At 46.8% G+C, this 14,337-nt stretch overlaps 1 protein-coding gene and 1 long non-coding RNA gene across 4 annotated transcripts in view; one reads left to right on the top strand and one right to left on the bottom strand.

The window, feature by feature from the left end:
• The first annotated feature begins 211 nt into the window (after positions 1 to 211).
• The window catches only part of slain2 (SLAIN motif family, member 2), a 28,158-nt gene continuing 14,032 nt past the window's right edge, over positions 212 to 14,337 (top strand). For 2 of the 3 annotated variants that reach the window (XM_061824348.1, XM_061824347.1), the window contains exons 1-5: positions 213 to 983; positions 6,157 to 6,299; positions 12,565 to 12,735; positions 13,617 to 13,790; positions 13,859 to 14,206. In XM_061824348.1, the coding sequence (XP_061680332.1) occupies positions 277 to 983; positions 6,157 to 6,299; positions 12,565 to 12,735; positions 13,617 to 13,790; positions 13,859 to 14,206 (1,543 nt within the window). In that variant the 5' untranslated portion in view covers positions 213 to 276. Of the gene's footprint in view, positions 984 to 6,156; positions 6,300 to 12,564; positions 12,736 to 13,616; positions 13,791 to 13,858; positions 14,207 to 14,337 lie in introns of all 3 variants that reach the window. The other variant, XM_061824346.1, reaches the window with a different exon arrangement.
• LOC133503127 (uncharacterized) lies at positions 1,127 to 4,613 on the bottom strand. The gene is made up of 3 exons (XR_009795662.1): positions 4,452 to 4,613; positions 2,473 to 2,641; positions 1,127 to 2,378 (listed from the first exon to the last, which is right to left on the bottom strand). It is a non-coding gene; the product is annotated as an uncharacterized LOC133503127 (long non-coding RNA).

Here is a 14,337-nt window from a genome sequence, read left to right as displayed (position 1 = left end):
GCAATAAAATAATAAATAATAAAATGTTAAAAATAATTCAAATATTCGTGTAGTTGATTTTAGATTCACTACTTGAGCACTACGACTAAAAATGTAGTTTTTTATGTACATTAATATCCTGCAATATATTATTGAATTGTACACTTCGCTGCTTGTTCAAAAGTTGCGCAACAGGAGCCTCTTTTTTTTTTTTCTCTCTCCGTTTTTTTTTTTTTTGGTGGGGGGGGTCGCGAACGCGCAAATAGGTGTTGGTTTACGTGCGCGCTCCCGCCGGCGATGACGTCAGCTGCCGGAGCCCGTCTCAAACGTTGTGACGTGTGTTGTGGAAATGGCCGAGGAGGGACAAACCCACAAGACAATGTCCAGTTTTTGAACTCCGTCGAACGTCGTCTCTCCGGCGGACACGAAGGACGCTCGCGGAAGGGGGAGGGAGTTCGGAGAAACCGACGGGCGACTCGAACCGCCCCGGACCAGCGCCTTTTCTTCCCCCGGGGAGGGGGGCGCCGAGTGAGGGTTAGCGAGGGAGCCACCATGGAGGACATCAACTCGAATATTAACGCCGACTTGGAGGTGAGGAAGCTTCAGGACTTGGTCAAGCAGCTCGAGAAGCAGAACGAGCAGCTCCGGGGTCGCTCCGTGATGATGTCGGCGCACCACAGACCCCACAGCGCCGGCTACGAGTCTTTATCGGCGGCGGCGACGTCGTCGGCGGCGCTGCTCTCGGGGGGCGACATGGCCGGCTTCGCCCAAGGGGTGGGGTTCGGCTACGGCGACCTGTTGGAGAACCGCCGCTGCCGGAGCCCGCGGCTCTCCTACGACGGCGTCAGCTTCAGGAGGCCGTACGAGAGCGAGGGCGCCTCGGCCGCCACCTCCGGCTCCGCCCGGAACTCGCGGTGCTCCGAGGGCGACACGTCTATCCTGGACCAGGTGGACGTCTTGGACCTGGAGGACTTGGACTGTTTGCACGAGGACGAAGACAGCTGGTGAGTGGATGTGACAGCTGCCGGGTGGTGGTGGTGGTGGTGGTGGTCCCTGAACGCACCGTGAAACCTGTTGTTTGTTGCGTAGGAGTGGTTAAACTTTTTCATACGAGCGTTGTGTACAGAAAAATGGAAAGAAGCAAGCGCCACTTGAACATTTGTTTTATTTTATGGAGTTAACATAGTAAAACAATCCTCCTCCAATTTAAAAAGTTACAGTGGTGTGTATTCATTAATCCTGCTTACCACTCTTACAACTCATCACTAACCAACTGTCCCTATTGAAATTATTGGAACTTCCATTTATTCCACCTCCTCAACAAACAATTTTTTTTAACCACTTTATTCATAATAACCCCACTATTATAAAATAGGCAGCAGCTGGTAAAGTTCGATCCCGGCCCCCGCCGTTGTGGAGTTTGCATGTTCTCCCCGTTTTCTCCGGGCGCTGCGGTTTCCTCCCACATCCCCAAAACATGCAACATTAATTGGAGACTAAATTGCCCATAGGTGTGATTGTGAGTGCGACTGTTGTCTGTCTCCATGTGCCCTGCGATTGGCTGGCTGCCCAAAGACAGCAGGGATTGCCTCCAGCACTCCCACAACCCTTGTGAGGTTAAGCGGCTCAGAAAATGGATGGATGGATCGTAAAACTTGCTAATACAACGGTACCTCTACTTACAATATTAATCCGTTCCAGAAGTCACATTGTAACATGAATTTTTCGTAAGTAGAAATGCATTTTACATGGCGACCAGTTCAGGGTGTACCCCGCCTCATGCCCGTCGACAGCTAGGATAGCCTCCGGTACCCCCTGCGACCCTCGTGAGGATAAGCGGCAAAAAAAATGAATGGATGGATATTATAAAATATTGAAATTAAGGATGGGCAATTCGTCCAATACTGGCTTATTTCAAGGTATCGGGTACTCGTGAACATTTCCGATACCAGCCACCAATACTAAGGGGAAAAAAAAAATCTGCCGTTATGTCCACCTCGCCAGTAGTTGGCGCTATATTGGAGCAGTTTGACACATTAGTGACTGCGACAAGTCGACATCTATCTTTGTGTTTGTTGAAATTTCATGGATGGACTCGTAATACTTTACTTCCGTGAGTACTCAAGAGTGAATACTCATTCTGGTATCTGCCTGAAAAAATCTGGTATCGAACATCCATCCATTTTCTTAGCCGCTTATCCTCACAAGGGTCGCGGGGAGTGCCGTAGCCTATCCCAGCTGTCAACGGGCAGGAGGTGCGGCACACCCTGAACTGGTTGCCACCCGATCGCAGGGCACATCGAGACAAACAGCCGCACTCACAATCACACCTATGGGCAATTTAGAGTGTCCAATTAATGTATGTATGCAGTGTTCCAGCTGATCCACCGTGAACATCTCTAGTAAAAAAAAATCATAAAAAGACATATTAAACATACAAAATAACAAATATAACAAAAATATGTAAAAAAAATTGGGTTAATGTTTTAGTACCTGTTGCTGGTCTCCAAAAAATAATCAGCAAGCCACAAATGGCCCGGGGCCATAGTTTGCACACCACAGCATTAGATAGATGTACGTACTGTATTTAACAACTGTTCATGACTCAGCAGGGGTGGAAAAAGTACTCACACATACTTGAGTAGAAGTGCAGTTACTTATTCTAAAAAAAAAAAAATTACCAAATTGTTTTATTTTATTTTTAATACTCATGTAGAACATTATCTTACAAAAATATAATAAAACATAATAGTATCTAAAAAAATGGTTTTGTAAAGGATAATTAGATGTACATTGGGACATGCTGAGTCACAACTGTAGCCTTGCAGCTGTGCCTTAAAGGGGCGTGGCCTCGTGAATGCTGTCAGGAACATTTGTTTGGAATTTTTCTTCTTTGTCTCCACATACATAACACGATACATATTTTACAGGAGTGACGAATAAGCAGCACGAGTTAGCCTCATCAAGGGGAAATATTCAAACTGCGCATAACTTTGTACAGTAGTTTCATTTTTTATATGGGAAAAATAAGGTCTGTTCATGTTCATTCCATATTTGTGTACCAACTTTAAAATTGTCGCTTTAGAATCCTTTCTTACTCTATGAAAGTGAAAATGTTTATTTCACCGTGGTGTCCCATAGTTGCCCTAAAAATGAAATACAGGCCAGTAAAAGATAATTGAAATGATGATGATGATTTCACCCAGACAAACAAAATAGTCCAATTGACCGAATTACAGCCGGGTGACGCGCGTCCCTTTTGCTTGGCTCGTTGCTGTCGTCCTGCTCGGCAGCCATGGTTACATTCCTACGCAGAATTCCCCTGCAGCCAAACAAACACGAGCCGGTCGCGAACGTCGGAGCTCCAGAGCGAAACAGGCCACCCAAAAAAAAAAAAAAAAAAAAAAAAAGTGATCACACCACGCTTGAGGATCAGATTTAAGCAGGGTTGTTCCCACATTTCCACGCATAAAGTGAACCGTTGTTTATTGCGGCGTGTACGATCCTGATAAGAGAGGATAGTCTATATTTTTGATAATAGATACACCCCGTCCATCTGCTTTAAACCCATTTAATCTTTGTGAATAATTGTTAAATATATTTTAACATACCGTAATTTCCGGCCTATGAGCCGTGACTTTTTTTTTCCCACACGGTTTATGCGGTGATGCGGCTAATTTGTGCATTTTTATTTCTAATGGCCGCAAAGTGGGGCACTCGAGGGAAAAAAGTAAGAATGAGACTGGTGGAATATATGTGCAGAGGAAGTGACGTTTACTGGCCCTGTTAGCGCTGCGCTAGCGTTAGCGCTGTGCTAGCGTGTTGCTGCTGTGTTACTGGGGTGTTTCAGTGATATTTAGCGTTCAGTTTTATTTTAACCGGCCCTGTTAGCGCTGTGCTAGCGTGTTGCTGCTGTGTTACTGGGGTGTTTCAGTGATATTTAGCGTTCAGTTTTATTTTAACCGGCCCTGTTAGCGCTGTGCTAGCGTGTTGCTGCTGTGTTACTGGGGTGTTTCAGTGATATTTAGCGTTAAGTTTTATTTTAACCTGCCCTGTTAGTGCTATGCTAGCGTTAGCGCAGTGCTAGCGTGTGTCAATGATATTTAGCATTAAGTTTTATTTTAACCAGCCCTGTTAGCGCTAGCATTAGCATAGCGCTAGCATTAGCACCGCTCTAGCATTAAACGCTTTCAGTCTTTCTTTGTAAATATCTTGTGTTTCAATGTGGGCACTTGCGGCTTTTACACAGCTGCGGCGTATGTAGGTACCAAATGGTATTTCCTTTACAAATCTACTCGGTGAGGCTTGTAACCAAGTGCGCTCTGTAGGCCGGGAATTACTGTACTTTAAACAATATTCCTTAGTTTGAGCAAACGTCGCATCCAAAGAAGATAGATATTTAATTTTTTTAATTTTTTGTTGAAACAACAACTATCACTTATTCTGATTTCACGCAACTGGCATTGTCGTACTTTTCTGGCCTGTAATTCCAGGAATGTGGATGGAAATGTTTCCTCCCGATGGCATCGCAGGATGTTTGCGTTATTTAGGAGATCCAAAGGCGATCTTCCGACCGCCCGCCGAGTCTGTTTCATCCGCGCGCCTGATCCGACGGCGACCTCCTGTAATCTGGGAATTAGCCGGCGACCGGGTTCCGGCTCATCCCTTTACCTTCGGCGTCTCCTCGTTGAAAAAGGAAGGCTGCATCGATTGAAAGTCTCTCACCCTTCGAGCCTGGAAGATCTCGCCTTTCATCAGGAGGAACTTCCTGTAACTGCTGCGAGGGCAGCTGAGCCGACAGCTGCTGACTTTGATTTGTCTTAGTAGTGCAGGCTCGTCTTTCTTCTCCTGCCGCTGTTTTAAAAGGGTCCTGACACCGCTTTTGTGGCGTTTGTGTTGAAAACAAAAAGAACAGGCTTCTCTTTTCTTTTTTGTTTCAACCAGAAATCCCAGACTTTTCCATTTTGAGAGGCGCCACTGGTACATTCTTAAAGTTGTACAGTTAACCGCTAATTTTCGTTAGCTTTGTCTACGGTGTTTACCATTAGAGGTTAGCATTAAGATAACGAAACATTTTGGTCAAACCTATTGGTGTGCGATGCTAATTTGGGTAAAACTGTCTGTGGTGTTTAGAGAATTACTTGTTGTGTTTGTCAAACAACCAGATAATTTTAGATATTTGAAATTTCACTAGTTTAATGCTAGCACATAATGCAAAACGCCATTGAAGTCCTTTTTTTGTATGTAGGATTTGTGTTGAAGTAGCAGTTGTTGGAAGGTTTGTAATCATCACAAGTTTTGATTAGCCAGTCTATGGAGTTTTGCATTGTATGTTAGCATTAAGCTAGCAAGCTTTCGTCGGACAAAATACGTAGTTTGGTTGAACATTTTGGTGTTGAACTATCCAGTGTCAATTTCTCTTTGTTGTCCAGATTTGCCAGAAAGAGAGGAAGAACAGATGCAAAAGAATCATTTCAAAAGTTTGTTTGAATAACATCTTACCGTGTTTTATTAAGTCAGCTTTTCCTCCCTGTGTGGTTGGGGTAAAACCATCCATCCATCCATCCATTTTCTTGGGCGCTTATCCCCACAAGGGTCGCGGGGAGTGCTGAAGCCTATCCCAGCTTTCGACGGGCAGGAGGCGGGATCCACCCTGAACTGGTCGCCAGCCAATCGCAGGGCACATTGAGACAAACGGTTGCACTCACAATCACACCTATGGGCACTTTAGAGTGTCCAATTAATGTGGCACGTTTTTGGGATGGGGGAGGAAACCGGAGTGCCCACCCAGAGAAAAGCCACGCAGGCACGTGGAAAACATGCAAACTCCAAGTAAAAGTAATTTTCACCTATGGCAGGTGGTCTGGATCGTAATCCCCTGCAATTAAAGTACTCTTTGCATCTGTTTAGCTCGAAATGTGGCTCACTAAACTCAAATTGAATATCGTTATATTCATGAAGGCAGATTTATATATTTTTGCGACACAGCTCTCGTATTAGATCTCGCGTTCCGCGTCCACGAAGTCTATTTTCCGCTGATGGTTACAGTGGGTTGAGATGGAATCTGGCTCGCGCCCGAACGACATAACAAAACCAGATTGTTTCCACACAGTGAATTTACAGGAACGTCTCCGTATGAAACGTGTCATATTCTCTCCCCCCCCCCCCCCCCCCCAGGCTGTACGAGGCCAAGCTGAACAGCCCCCTGCAGAAGGCGCTGAGCCCCGTGGTGTGGTGCCGGCAGGCCTTGGACAACCCGAGTCCGGACATGGAGATGGCCAAGCGCTCGCTCATCCACAGGCTGGACGTCACCATGTCGGGTAAACCTGCGACATTTTCAGTTTGTTTTTCTACTGCTGGGCTCTTTGACCGTCGCTAAATATAGAAAAATAAATATATCTCGACCGTGGGGGTGGGGGGTGGGGGACGCACACGCCTCCTCGTGGCTAAACTGAGAGTTTCCATTTTGACAGCGGTATGCGCCATGTGACGCTCATGCTGAAGGTTGTGCGGCGGTGCCTTGATTTCCGAACGCACTCTTATTCGATCCCTTTGTGCTGCGAGGCAAAATTTTAGGTGCGAGCAAGCTGACGATACGTCGCCAAACTTAGCCTTTAGCGTTAGCTTCTTGTTTACTGTACTTTTGCTATAAGACGCTGTAAACTTGATACTCGGCAGCTGGGATGTCAAACTCGTTTTTATCACGGGCCACGTTGTCGTTATGGTTTCTGTCAGAGAGCCATTATGACTGACAATTGACATATTTACAAATTAAATTTATCAACTAGGTTCGGAATCAGAAATCAAGGCTAATGGGTTTTTCAACTATTGTTGATGTTCGGCAACACGAAAATGCTTGCAACATCTCAAATGTCATCATTTATGAAATTTTGGTACAGGTTTGAACAAAAATCACACATGATTTGCCTCCGCGGGCCACATAATATCGTGTGGCGGGCCGCATCTGGCCCCCGGGCCTTGAGTTTGACACCTGTGCCCTACAGTCTCCACGATGCGGGTGCGCTCTGTTTTCTTGCCGCCCTCATGCTTCTCAAGTAAATGTGCAGATAATGGATGCAGATACAGGAGATGGTACAGTCTATATAAACATAAAAGTAAGTGACGCATCTTGTCAAAGATATGAGCAACACCTATGGTAAAATGACAATAAAAGTAAACACAGCTACATTTAAGATAAATATGAAAAAATTTGGAGAATAAGATAATGACATTTAAAATAAACAGATATAGGTCAATATAGCTATAAAAATAATAAAATACATAAAAAAATGTACTTTTACACATATGGAATAAAGACACTTGTCACATCGGGTTATGAATAATGCGTTCAGTGCATCATGATTTTTGTATTTTTTTTTTTGTGGGACTAGTTAAACAAAGGGGGGGACTGTGGAAACTCAGCTGGAATGCGTTGGCCTCACAGTTCTGAGGTCCAGGGTTCAATCCCGATTAGCCATTCTACGATTTGATTAGCCAGTCTATGGAGTTTTTTATTATATGTTAGCATTAAGTTAGCAAGCTTTCGTCGGGCAAAATACGTAGTTTGGTTGAACATTTTGGTGTTTAAATATCTAGTGTTAATTTCTCTTTGGGCGGCACGGTGGCTCAGCTGGTAAAGCGTTGGCCTCACAGTTTTGAGGGCCACGGTTCAGTCCCGATTAGCCATTCTACGATTTGATTAGCCAGTCTATGGAGTTTTTTATTATATGTTAGCATTAAGTTAGCAAGCTTTCGTCGGGCAAAATACGTAGTTTGGTTGAACATTTTGGTGTTTAAATATCTAGTGTTAATTTCTCTTTGGGCGGCACGGTGGATCAGCTGGTAAAGCGTTGGCCTCACAGTTTTGAGGGCCACGGTTCAGTCCCGATTAGCCATTCTACCATTTGATTAGCCAGTCTATGGAGTTTTGCATTATATGTTAGCATTAAGCTTGCAAGCGGGTCCCGGGTTCAATCCCGGACCCGCCTGTGTGGAGTTTGCATGTTCTCCCCCGTGCCTGCGTGGGTTTTCTCTGGGCACTCCGGTTTCCTCCCACATCCCAAAAACATGCAACATTAATTGGACGCTAAATTGCCCCAAGGTGTGATTGGAGTGCAGCTATTTGTCTCGATGTGCCCTGCGATTGGTTGGCGACCGCTTCAGGGTGTACCCCGCTTCCTGCCCCTCGACAGCTGGGATAGGCTCCAGCACTCCCGCGACCCTCGTGAGGATAAGCGGCTGAGAAAATGGATGGATAGTGAAAGAAAAACCCTTATTTTGAAGCGTCTTCTAGCTTGTATATCCAGTAGTGATGTTTCACAAGACAAAAGCGGAGATGAGGCCCGAGTGCAGGCAAAGTCTCCCACTGGATGACTAAGAGCCCAAGTAACGGGCGGTGGCCTCATCCCTTGTAGGTGTGGAAGTAAGATCACGTCACCCTCTGGAGACTCATCCCTCGTTTTGCTGCCACACGCACGCACGCACGCACGCACGCACCCGCTCGCTTAAATAGACGCCTGGGAACGCTTTTGGCATGGAGTGTTTTGTGCGGGGAAGACGATGGACGGGAGCCGTCGAGTCTCCACGCGCCCGAGCGACTCGGAGGGAGCGGGGCCTCGATTACGCAACAACAGGGAGGAGACGCGTTCGAGGTAATTGCCGGAGTGAAACCTCGCCAGCGCCAATGAGTCAATACTCGTCCCGCTCCCCCCCTCCCGTACCTGCTGAAGAATCGCTGTCTGCAAAGTACACAATCCATTCTGTGACACAGTAATATTTCATATTCCTCGTTGTCATAACTTGGATCCAAAAGGAGTTAACCGCTGTAAAAATGAAACTACCGGCGCAATTATGTATTGAATTAATGGCATTCCTCATATCGTACAGCAAAGTATGTTCATACTTTCCAAATACTAAGTTTACGTAGTTGGAATGATCTGGAATCTTATATTTAGTTACATTGAAATTTATCCGTATTCCTAAAATTGGTTAATTCAAATGTACCATAATTTCTGGCCTACCAGTTGCGACTTTTTTCACACGCTTTCAACCCTGCGGTTTACGTGGTGATGCGGTTGTAAGCCTCGGTACTCAGAATTTAACGCTAGTGCTGCGCTAACTCTGGGGCTAGGCTAACACTAGCGCCGCGCTAACGCTAGCCCCGCGCTAATGCTAGCTCGCATTAAACTCCGTCTACCGAGGCTTATAACCAGGTGCGCTCTGTACGCCGGGAATGACGGTATATGTACCTTACTTTTCTTACTTATCTCAGCAAATACTTGATTTATTGTACATAATAAAAGCCAAACCACTAATAAGATACATTTTGCACATGTATCTGTTTTTATTTATATGAATAAGTAAATGGTTAAATGATTAAAATCAAATAATTTACAGATAATCATTGGAGACAAGCGAGAGCTAAAAAAAACCATTGAATTGATGTATTTGATAAAAGTAGTTTGCTAACGTTGAATCTATTTAAATAGTGTATTATTATTATTATTATTAGCAGGAGCAAAACCTTCAAACGGCAGTCTTTGATTGTAACTGTATACTAACGTGATTTGTTGGCTTACTCGGTTCCTATGCCTTAGTTGTGGAAACAATAACGTTATCCTCCGCAGTCTGCGATTTATTTTGTGTCTAATCGTACATGAGACGAGCGCCCGGCCGAGCTCCTTCATCCCCCTCAGCGTCGAATCCCCTCAGGCTTCTCTTGTCCAGCCGCTCGCTCTCCCCTTAAGCGGCACCGATCACGGCCGATCCGAAAACCTCTCGGACAGCTTGTCGTGTTGTTCTAGGCGGGTCGTACGAGGACATCCGCTCAGTTGTCCCCGACCCAAGTGAAGCGGCGTTTAACCATTTTCTGTGCCTCTGTGGCCCAAAAACGTGAGCTCTAATTGTGGACTGCGGCGAATCCGGAGGAATATGTTCCACACCGACCAAACCATCCTAGTTTTTGTCAATCTTATCTGAAAACAATGATAATTACATGTTGTACATTGGGGGGGGGAAAAAAAAGTACATAACTCGCTATCTTAAAGCTAACATAAGCAATGGTTAGCATCCATGTGGCTGTGTTTAAGCAACAGATGTTTGTACAAACGGTGCAGCAACACAGGAAAACTACACAGTACTCAGTTATATTCTGACTCATACTGCCCCTTGTGGCCAAGGTGCACAATCCAGAATAAGCTGCACAATGTGCTTTGAATTGAACGACAAAGTGTGAGGAAAAACTATTTGCTCTGTTTGAATTCTATTTAAATCTGTCAAGCTATATGTTTTTATGAAGTAGAGCGCTATGTTTTTCATACAAAATAAATTGGAAATCTTTAGTTGTTGTTTTTTTGGGGATGCTAGAACAGATTCATGGCATTTCTTTTCATTTCAATGGGGAAAGATGATTTGCGATGCAAGTGTTTTTGAGTTGTGAGCCTGGGCAAGGAAAGAATTATATTCGTATCTCGAGGCAAACAAACAAATAATCGCTAAAAACAGGCAGCTCCATTTGACAAAGGCTCCAGAAATCCAACTTTGTGTGTTTTTTTTTTTTTTTTTTTTTTAAATTCTGCTGCGTTGCGGTATCCAAGACAGGAAATGTGCCGTGTCACATGACTTAATGACAACGCCCCAATCACCGCAACTTTGTTGTGGCTCAGTGGCCAAATTTGGCAGCGTCGTGAACACACCACGCAAACGAGTGACCTTATTTCTCCCGAACTCAAGACAAATGACCGAAGGGGGATTAAAAATTTAAGGTTATGTAATGATGATGAAGTTGATCTACGATATTTCTGCACTCATTTTTCACGGCGAGTCCTTGAAATGTTCCTTATACTTGACGTCATGCCCTCCACCCGCACTTTAGCCATTTTCTGAGCGGCCACGCCCATTTTATATCCTGTAATGCAACATTTTGGCTCATCTCTCAAGGCGTGACTCATTCACTACATAAACGGCGTCATATTTTTCTCACAATTGGGACTACTATCTACTCTGTTGACATTATGGATTCGCAAAAACGTGTTGGCCTTTCTTTCCCTCCTAATCGTTTCATGCTGTAATTTTTCTCTTGTACTCAAAAGCTGCGCCGATACCCAATCCAAAGCGATGTGATGCCCCCCCCCATCAACGTAAATCTGTCCGTCATGTCAGTGGGTTGCAAATCTGAATTTCATAGACAAGCTGGATGAGACCCTCCTCCACAGCTACCCATTGAAAAGCGGACTTGAACGCGCACATCGTTGGCGATAAAATTCGGATTCCGATTGACGAAAGAAAACGTCCATGGCAGCGGGTGGTTTAATCATCATTCCGTCCACTTTAGACGGCTTAAACGCTTTCCCATTTAGCATCGCGCAACTTTCTTGATGTCTGTTTCTGATAGGGGCTCAATTGGGAAAATTTTCATGTAGGATTCATTTTTTTCCATCAAAGTACAAAGCCTGCTATTCATCCAAATTGGGCAACTTACTGTTTAGTTTCAGCTGCAGATTTTTTGGTTGTCTCTCTCACCCAATTTCACGTTTAGCTGTTTTTTATGCCGGGGGTGCTACTGAGAGAACTTCAAGGAAAAGCAAGTGCTTGTACCGTAATTTACGGCCTACAAACTGCGACTTTTTTCGCACGCTTACAACCCTGCGGTTTATGCTGTGCTAGTGTTAGCGCGGTGCTAGCGTTAGCGAACCTGGTTATAAGCTTCAGTCCACAGAAAGAGTTTAACTGTAGCGTGGGGCTAGCATTAGCACAGTGCTAGCGTTAGCACACCTGGTTATAAGGCTGGGTACGCAGAAAGAGTTTAACTCTAGCGTGGCGCTAGCGCGGGGCTAGCGTTAGCACACCTACTTATAAACCTCGGTACACAGAGTTTAACTCTAGCGTGGTGCTAGCATTAGCGTGGCGTTAGCGTTATCGCGGTGCTAGCGTTAGCATAGGTGGTTATAAGCGTCGGTACACAGTTTAACTCTAGTGTGGGGCTAGCGTTAGCGCGGGGCTAGCGTTAGCACACCTGGTTATAAGCGTCGGTACACAGAAAGAGTTTAACGCTAGCGCAGCGCTAGCGTTAGCGCAGTAACAAAGAGTTTAACGCAAGCGCCGCTAGTCTGATAACCAGGTGCGCTCTGTCGCCCGGGAATTACGGTACTTGTCATGACTCCAAGTACCGCATCAGTAAATGATCTCCGTTGTTACAGAAAGTGTCTGCGAGGACAAGGACTGGATGTGCCCGTGCAGTGCGGAACTCGACCTCATGACTGGAGAGCTCACACGCGCCTGCATTGTGCCCCCGCTTGAATGCTTCCTATTGAGTCCCGCTCTGCGCAGGCTTTAATACAGCCCGCGGCAGACTGCGGAGCGACTGAGCAAACACTGTCGGCGTTGTCGCGGCCCACAGACTTGAATAGTTTCCACTTGCGATAAGATGTTGGAGTGCGTCTGCGGAATTGACTCCGTCTCGTAGCCGAAGCCGCTTTATGCGCACTGAGCTCTCGTTTCATCGTGGGGGAGACGTTGCACACCCACGCCGGTGACACGAAGAGACCGTACGGATGAAACTCATTTCAACGTTTTCAAACTTTGCAGCGAACAAGCGGCGCAGCCTCTACGGGAGCTGCTACAACCAGCAGGCGACCTACGGGAGCCCGTACAGCTCAAACGCCGCCAGCAGCCCCTACAGCAGCGGCTTCAACTCGCCCTCGTCCACGCCCGGCAAGGTGCCCGTCGTCAGGCAGCAGCTGATGCCCGTCAACGCAGGTGCGAGCGCAGGAAGAAAGTTTGCGATGCCAAATCCCACCCAGTAATGTCAATAAGGGCGGCACGGTGGGTCAGCTGGAAAGCGTTGGCCTCACACTTCTGAGGACCCGGGTTCGATCCCGGCCCTGCCTGTGTGGAGTTTGCATGTTGTCCCCGTGCCTGCGTGGGTTTTCTCCAGGCACTGCGGTTTCGTCCCACATCCTAAAAACTTGCAACATAAATTGGGACAGTCTAAATTGCCCCGAGGTGTGATTGTGAGTGCGGCTGTTGTTTGTCTCCATGTGCCCTGCGATTGGCTGGCGACCAGTTCAGGGTGTACTCCGCCTCCTGCCCGTTGACACCTGGGATAGGCTCCAGCACTCCCTGCGACCCTTGTGAGCATAAGCGGCAAAGAAAATGCATTGATGGATGGATGTGGAAGATCAATTGTTCATTCTTTTAGTATACAGGTGTCAAACTCAAGGCCTGGGCGCAAGATCCGGCCCGCTACATGATTTTATGTGGCCCGCGAAACCAAATCTAGAGTTTCCATTTGTGCGAGGATAAGCGACTAAGCAAATGGATGGATGGATGGATGGATGATATCAATAAACGATGCATATATTATATTACCAAAAAAAAAAAAATAGTTAGATAGACACCTGAACGAGAAACCCCCACTTCAAATCCAAACCCTGTCTTGAAAACCTTACTTTAAAACTCACAACTTTCCATCAAAACCTACTTTCAAACCCGAACCCGAGCTCGGTCCTCTGTACCCGAACACGTACCCTGAAAAGCCCTAACCCTTGAACCCTTGCCGATCAGAATCGGTATAACGGTACTGGTACTGATTTTATTTTTGTCGTTGCCAAAGTTCAGCTGAAGTTTTTCCTCCGCAGCACACCAGCGCAACGCGGCGGCGGAAAGGAACCCGCCGGCCATCAGCCCCCAGTCGTCGGTGGACAGCGAGCTGAGCACTTCGGAGATGGACGAAGACTCGGTGGGCTCGTCCACCACCTACAAGCTCAACAACGTCAACGACGTTCAGATCCTGGCGCGTATGCAGGAAGAGAGTACGTGGCGCGACGAAAATACCTCGACAAATTGAAATCGTGGGTGACGGTGTCGTGTGCGCGTTCAGGTCTGAGGCAGGACTACGCCGCCTCGGCCTCCCGACGCAGTTCGGGCTCGTCCTGCCACTCGCTGCGCCGCAGCACCTTCAGCGACCAGGAACTGGACGCGCACAGCCTGGAGGACGAGGAGGAGGCGGTGCACCCGGCCTTCCACCTGTCCGCCAACCGCTTCAGCCCCTCCCCCCGCCACTCGCCGCGAGCCTCCCCGCGGAACTCGCCGCGCTCGCGCTCCCCGGCCCGCTCCGTGGACTACGGCCACGGCCGCGGGTCGCCTCAGCCCGCCGTCAGCCGCCTGCAGCAGCCGCGTCACTCGCTCCAGGGCCACGACACGCAGGCCAGTGCGGTCAAGAACGAAGGTGAGCGCACGGAAAGCGGCGGGTGTCAAACGTGGATTTTTGGCGCGGGCCACATTCTACTACCACATTCCATTGTGACTGCAAAACTTTATAAATGAATAATCACTTCATCATATTTTTACAGACACAAG

The sequence above is a fragment of the Syngnathoides biaculeatus genome, chromosome 7 (assembly GCF_019802595.1).
Source record: "Syngnathoides biaculeatus isolate LvHL_M chromosome 7, ASM1980259v1, whole genome shotgun sequence".
NCBI classification, from domain to species: domain Eukaryota; kingdom Metazoa; phylum Chordata; class Actinopteri; order Syngnathiformes; family Syngnathidae; genus Syngnathoides; species Syngnathoides biaculeatus.
Note: the sequence above shows the minus strand (reverse complement) of the source record. Positions and strands in the feature narration are given on the sequence as shown.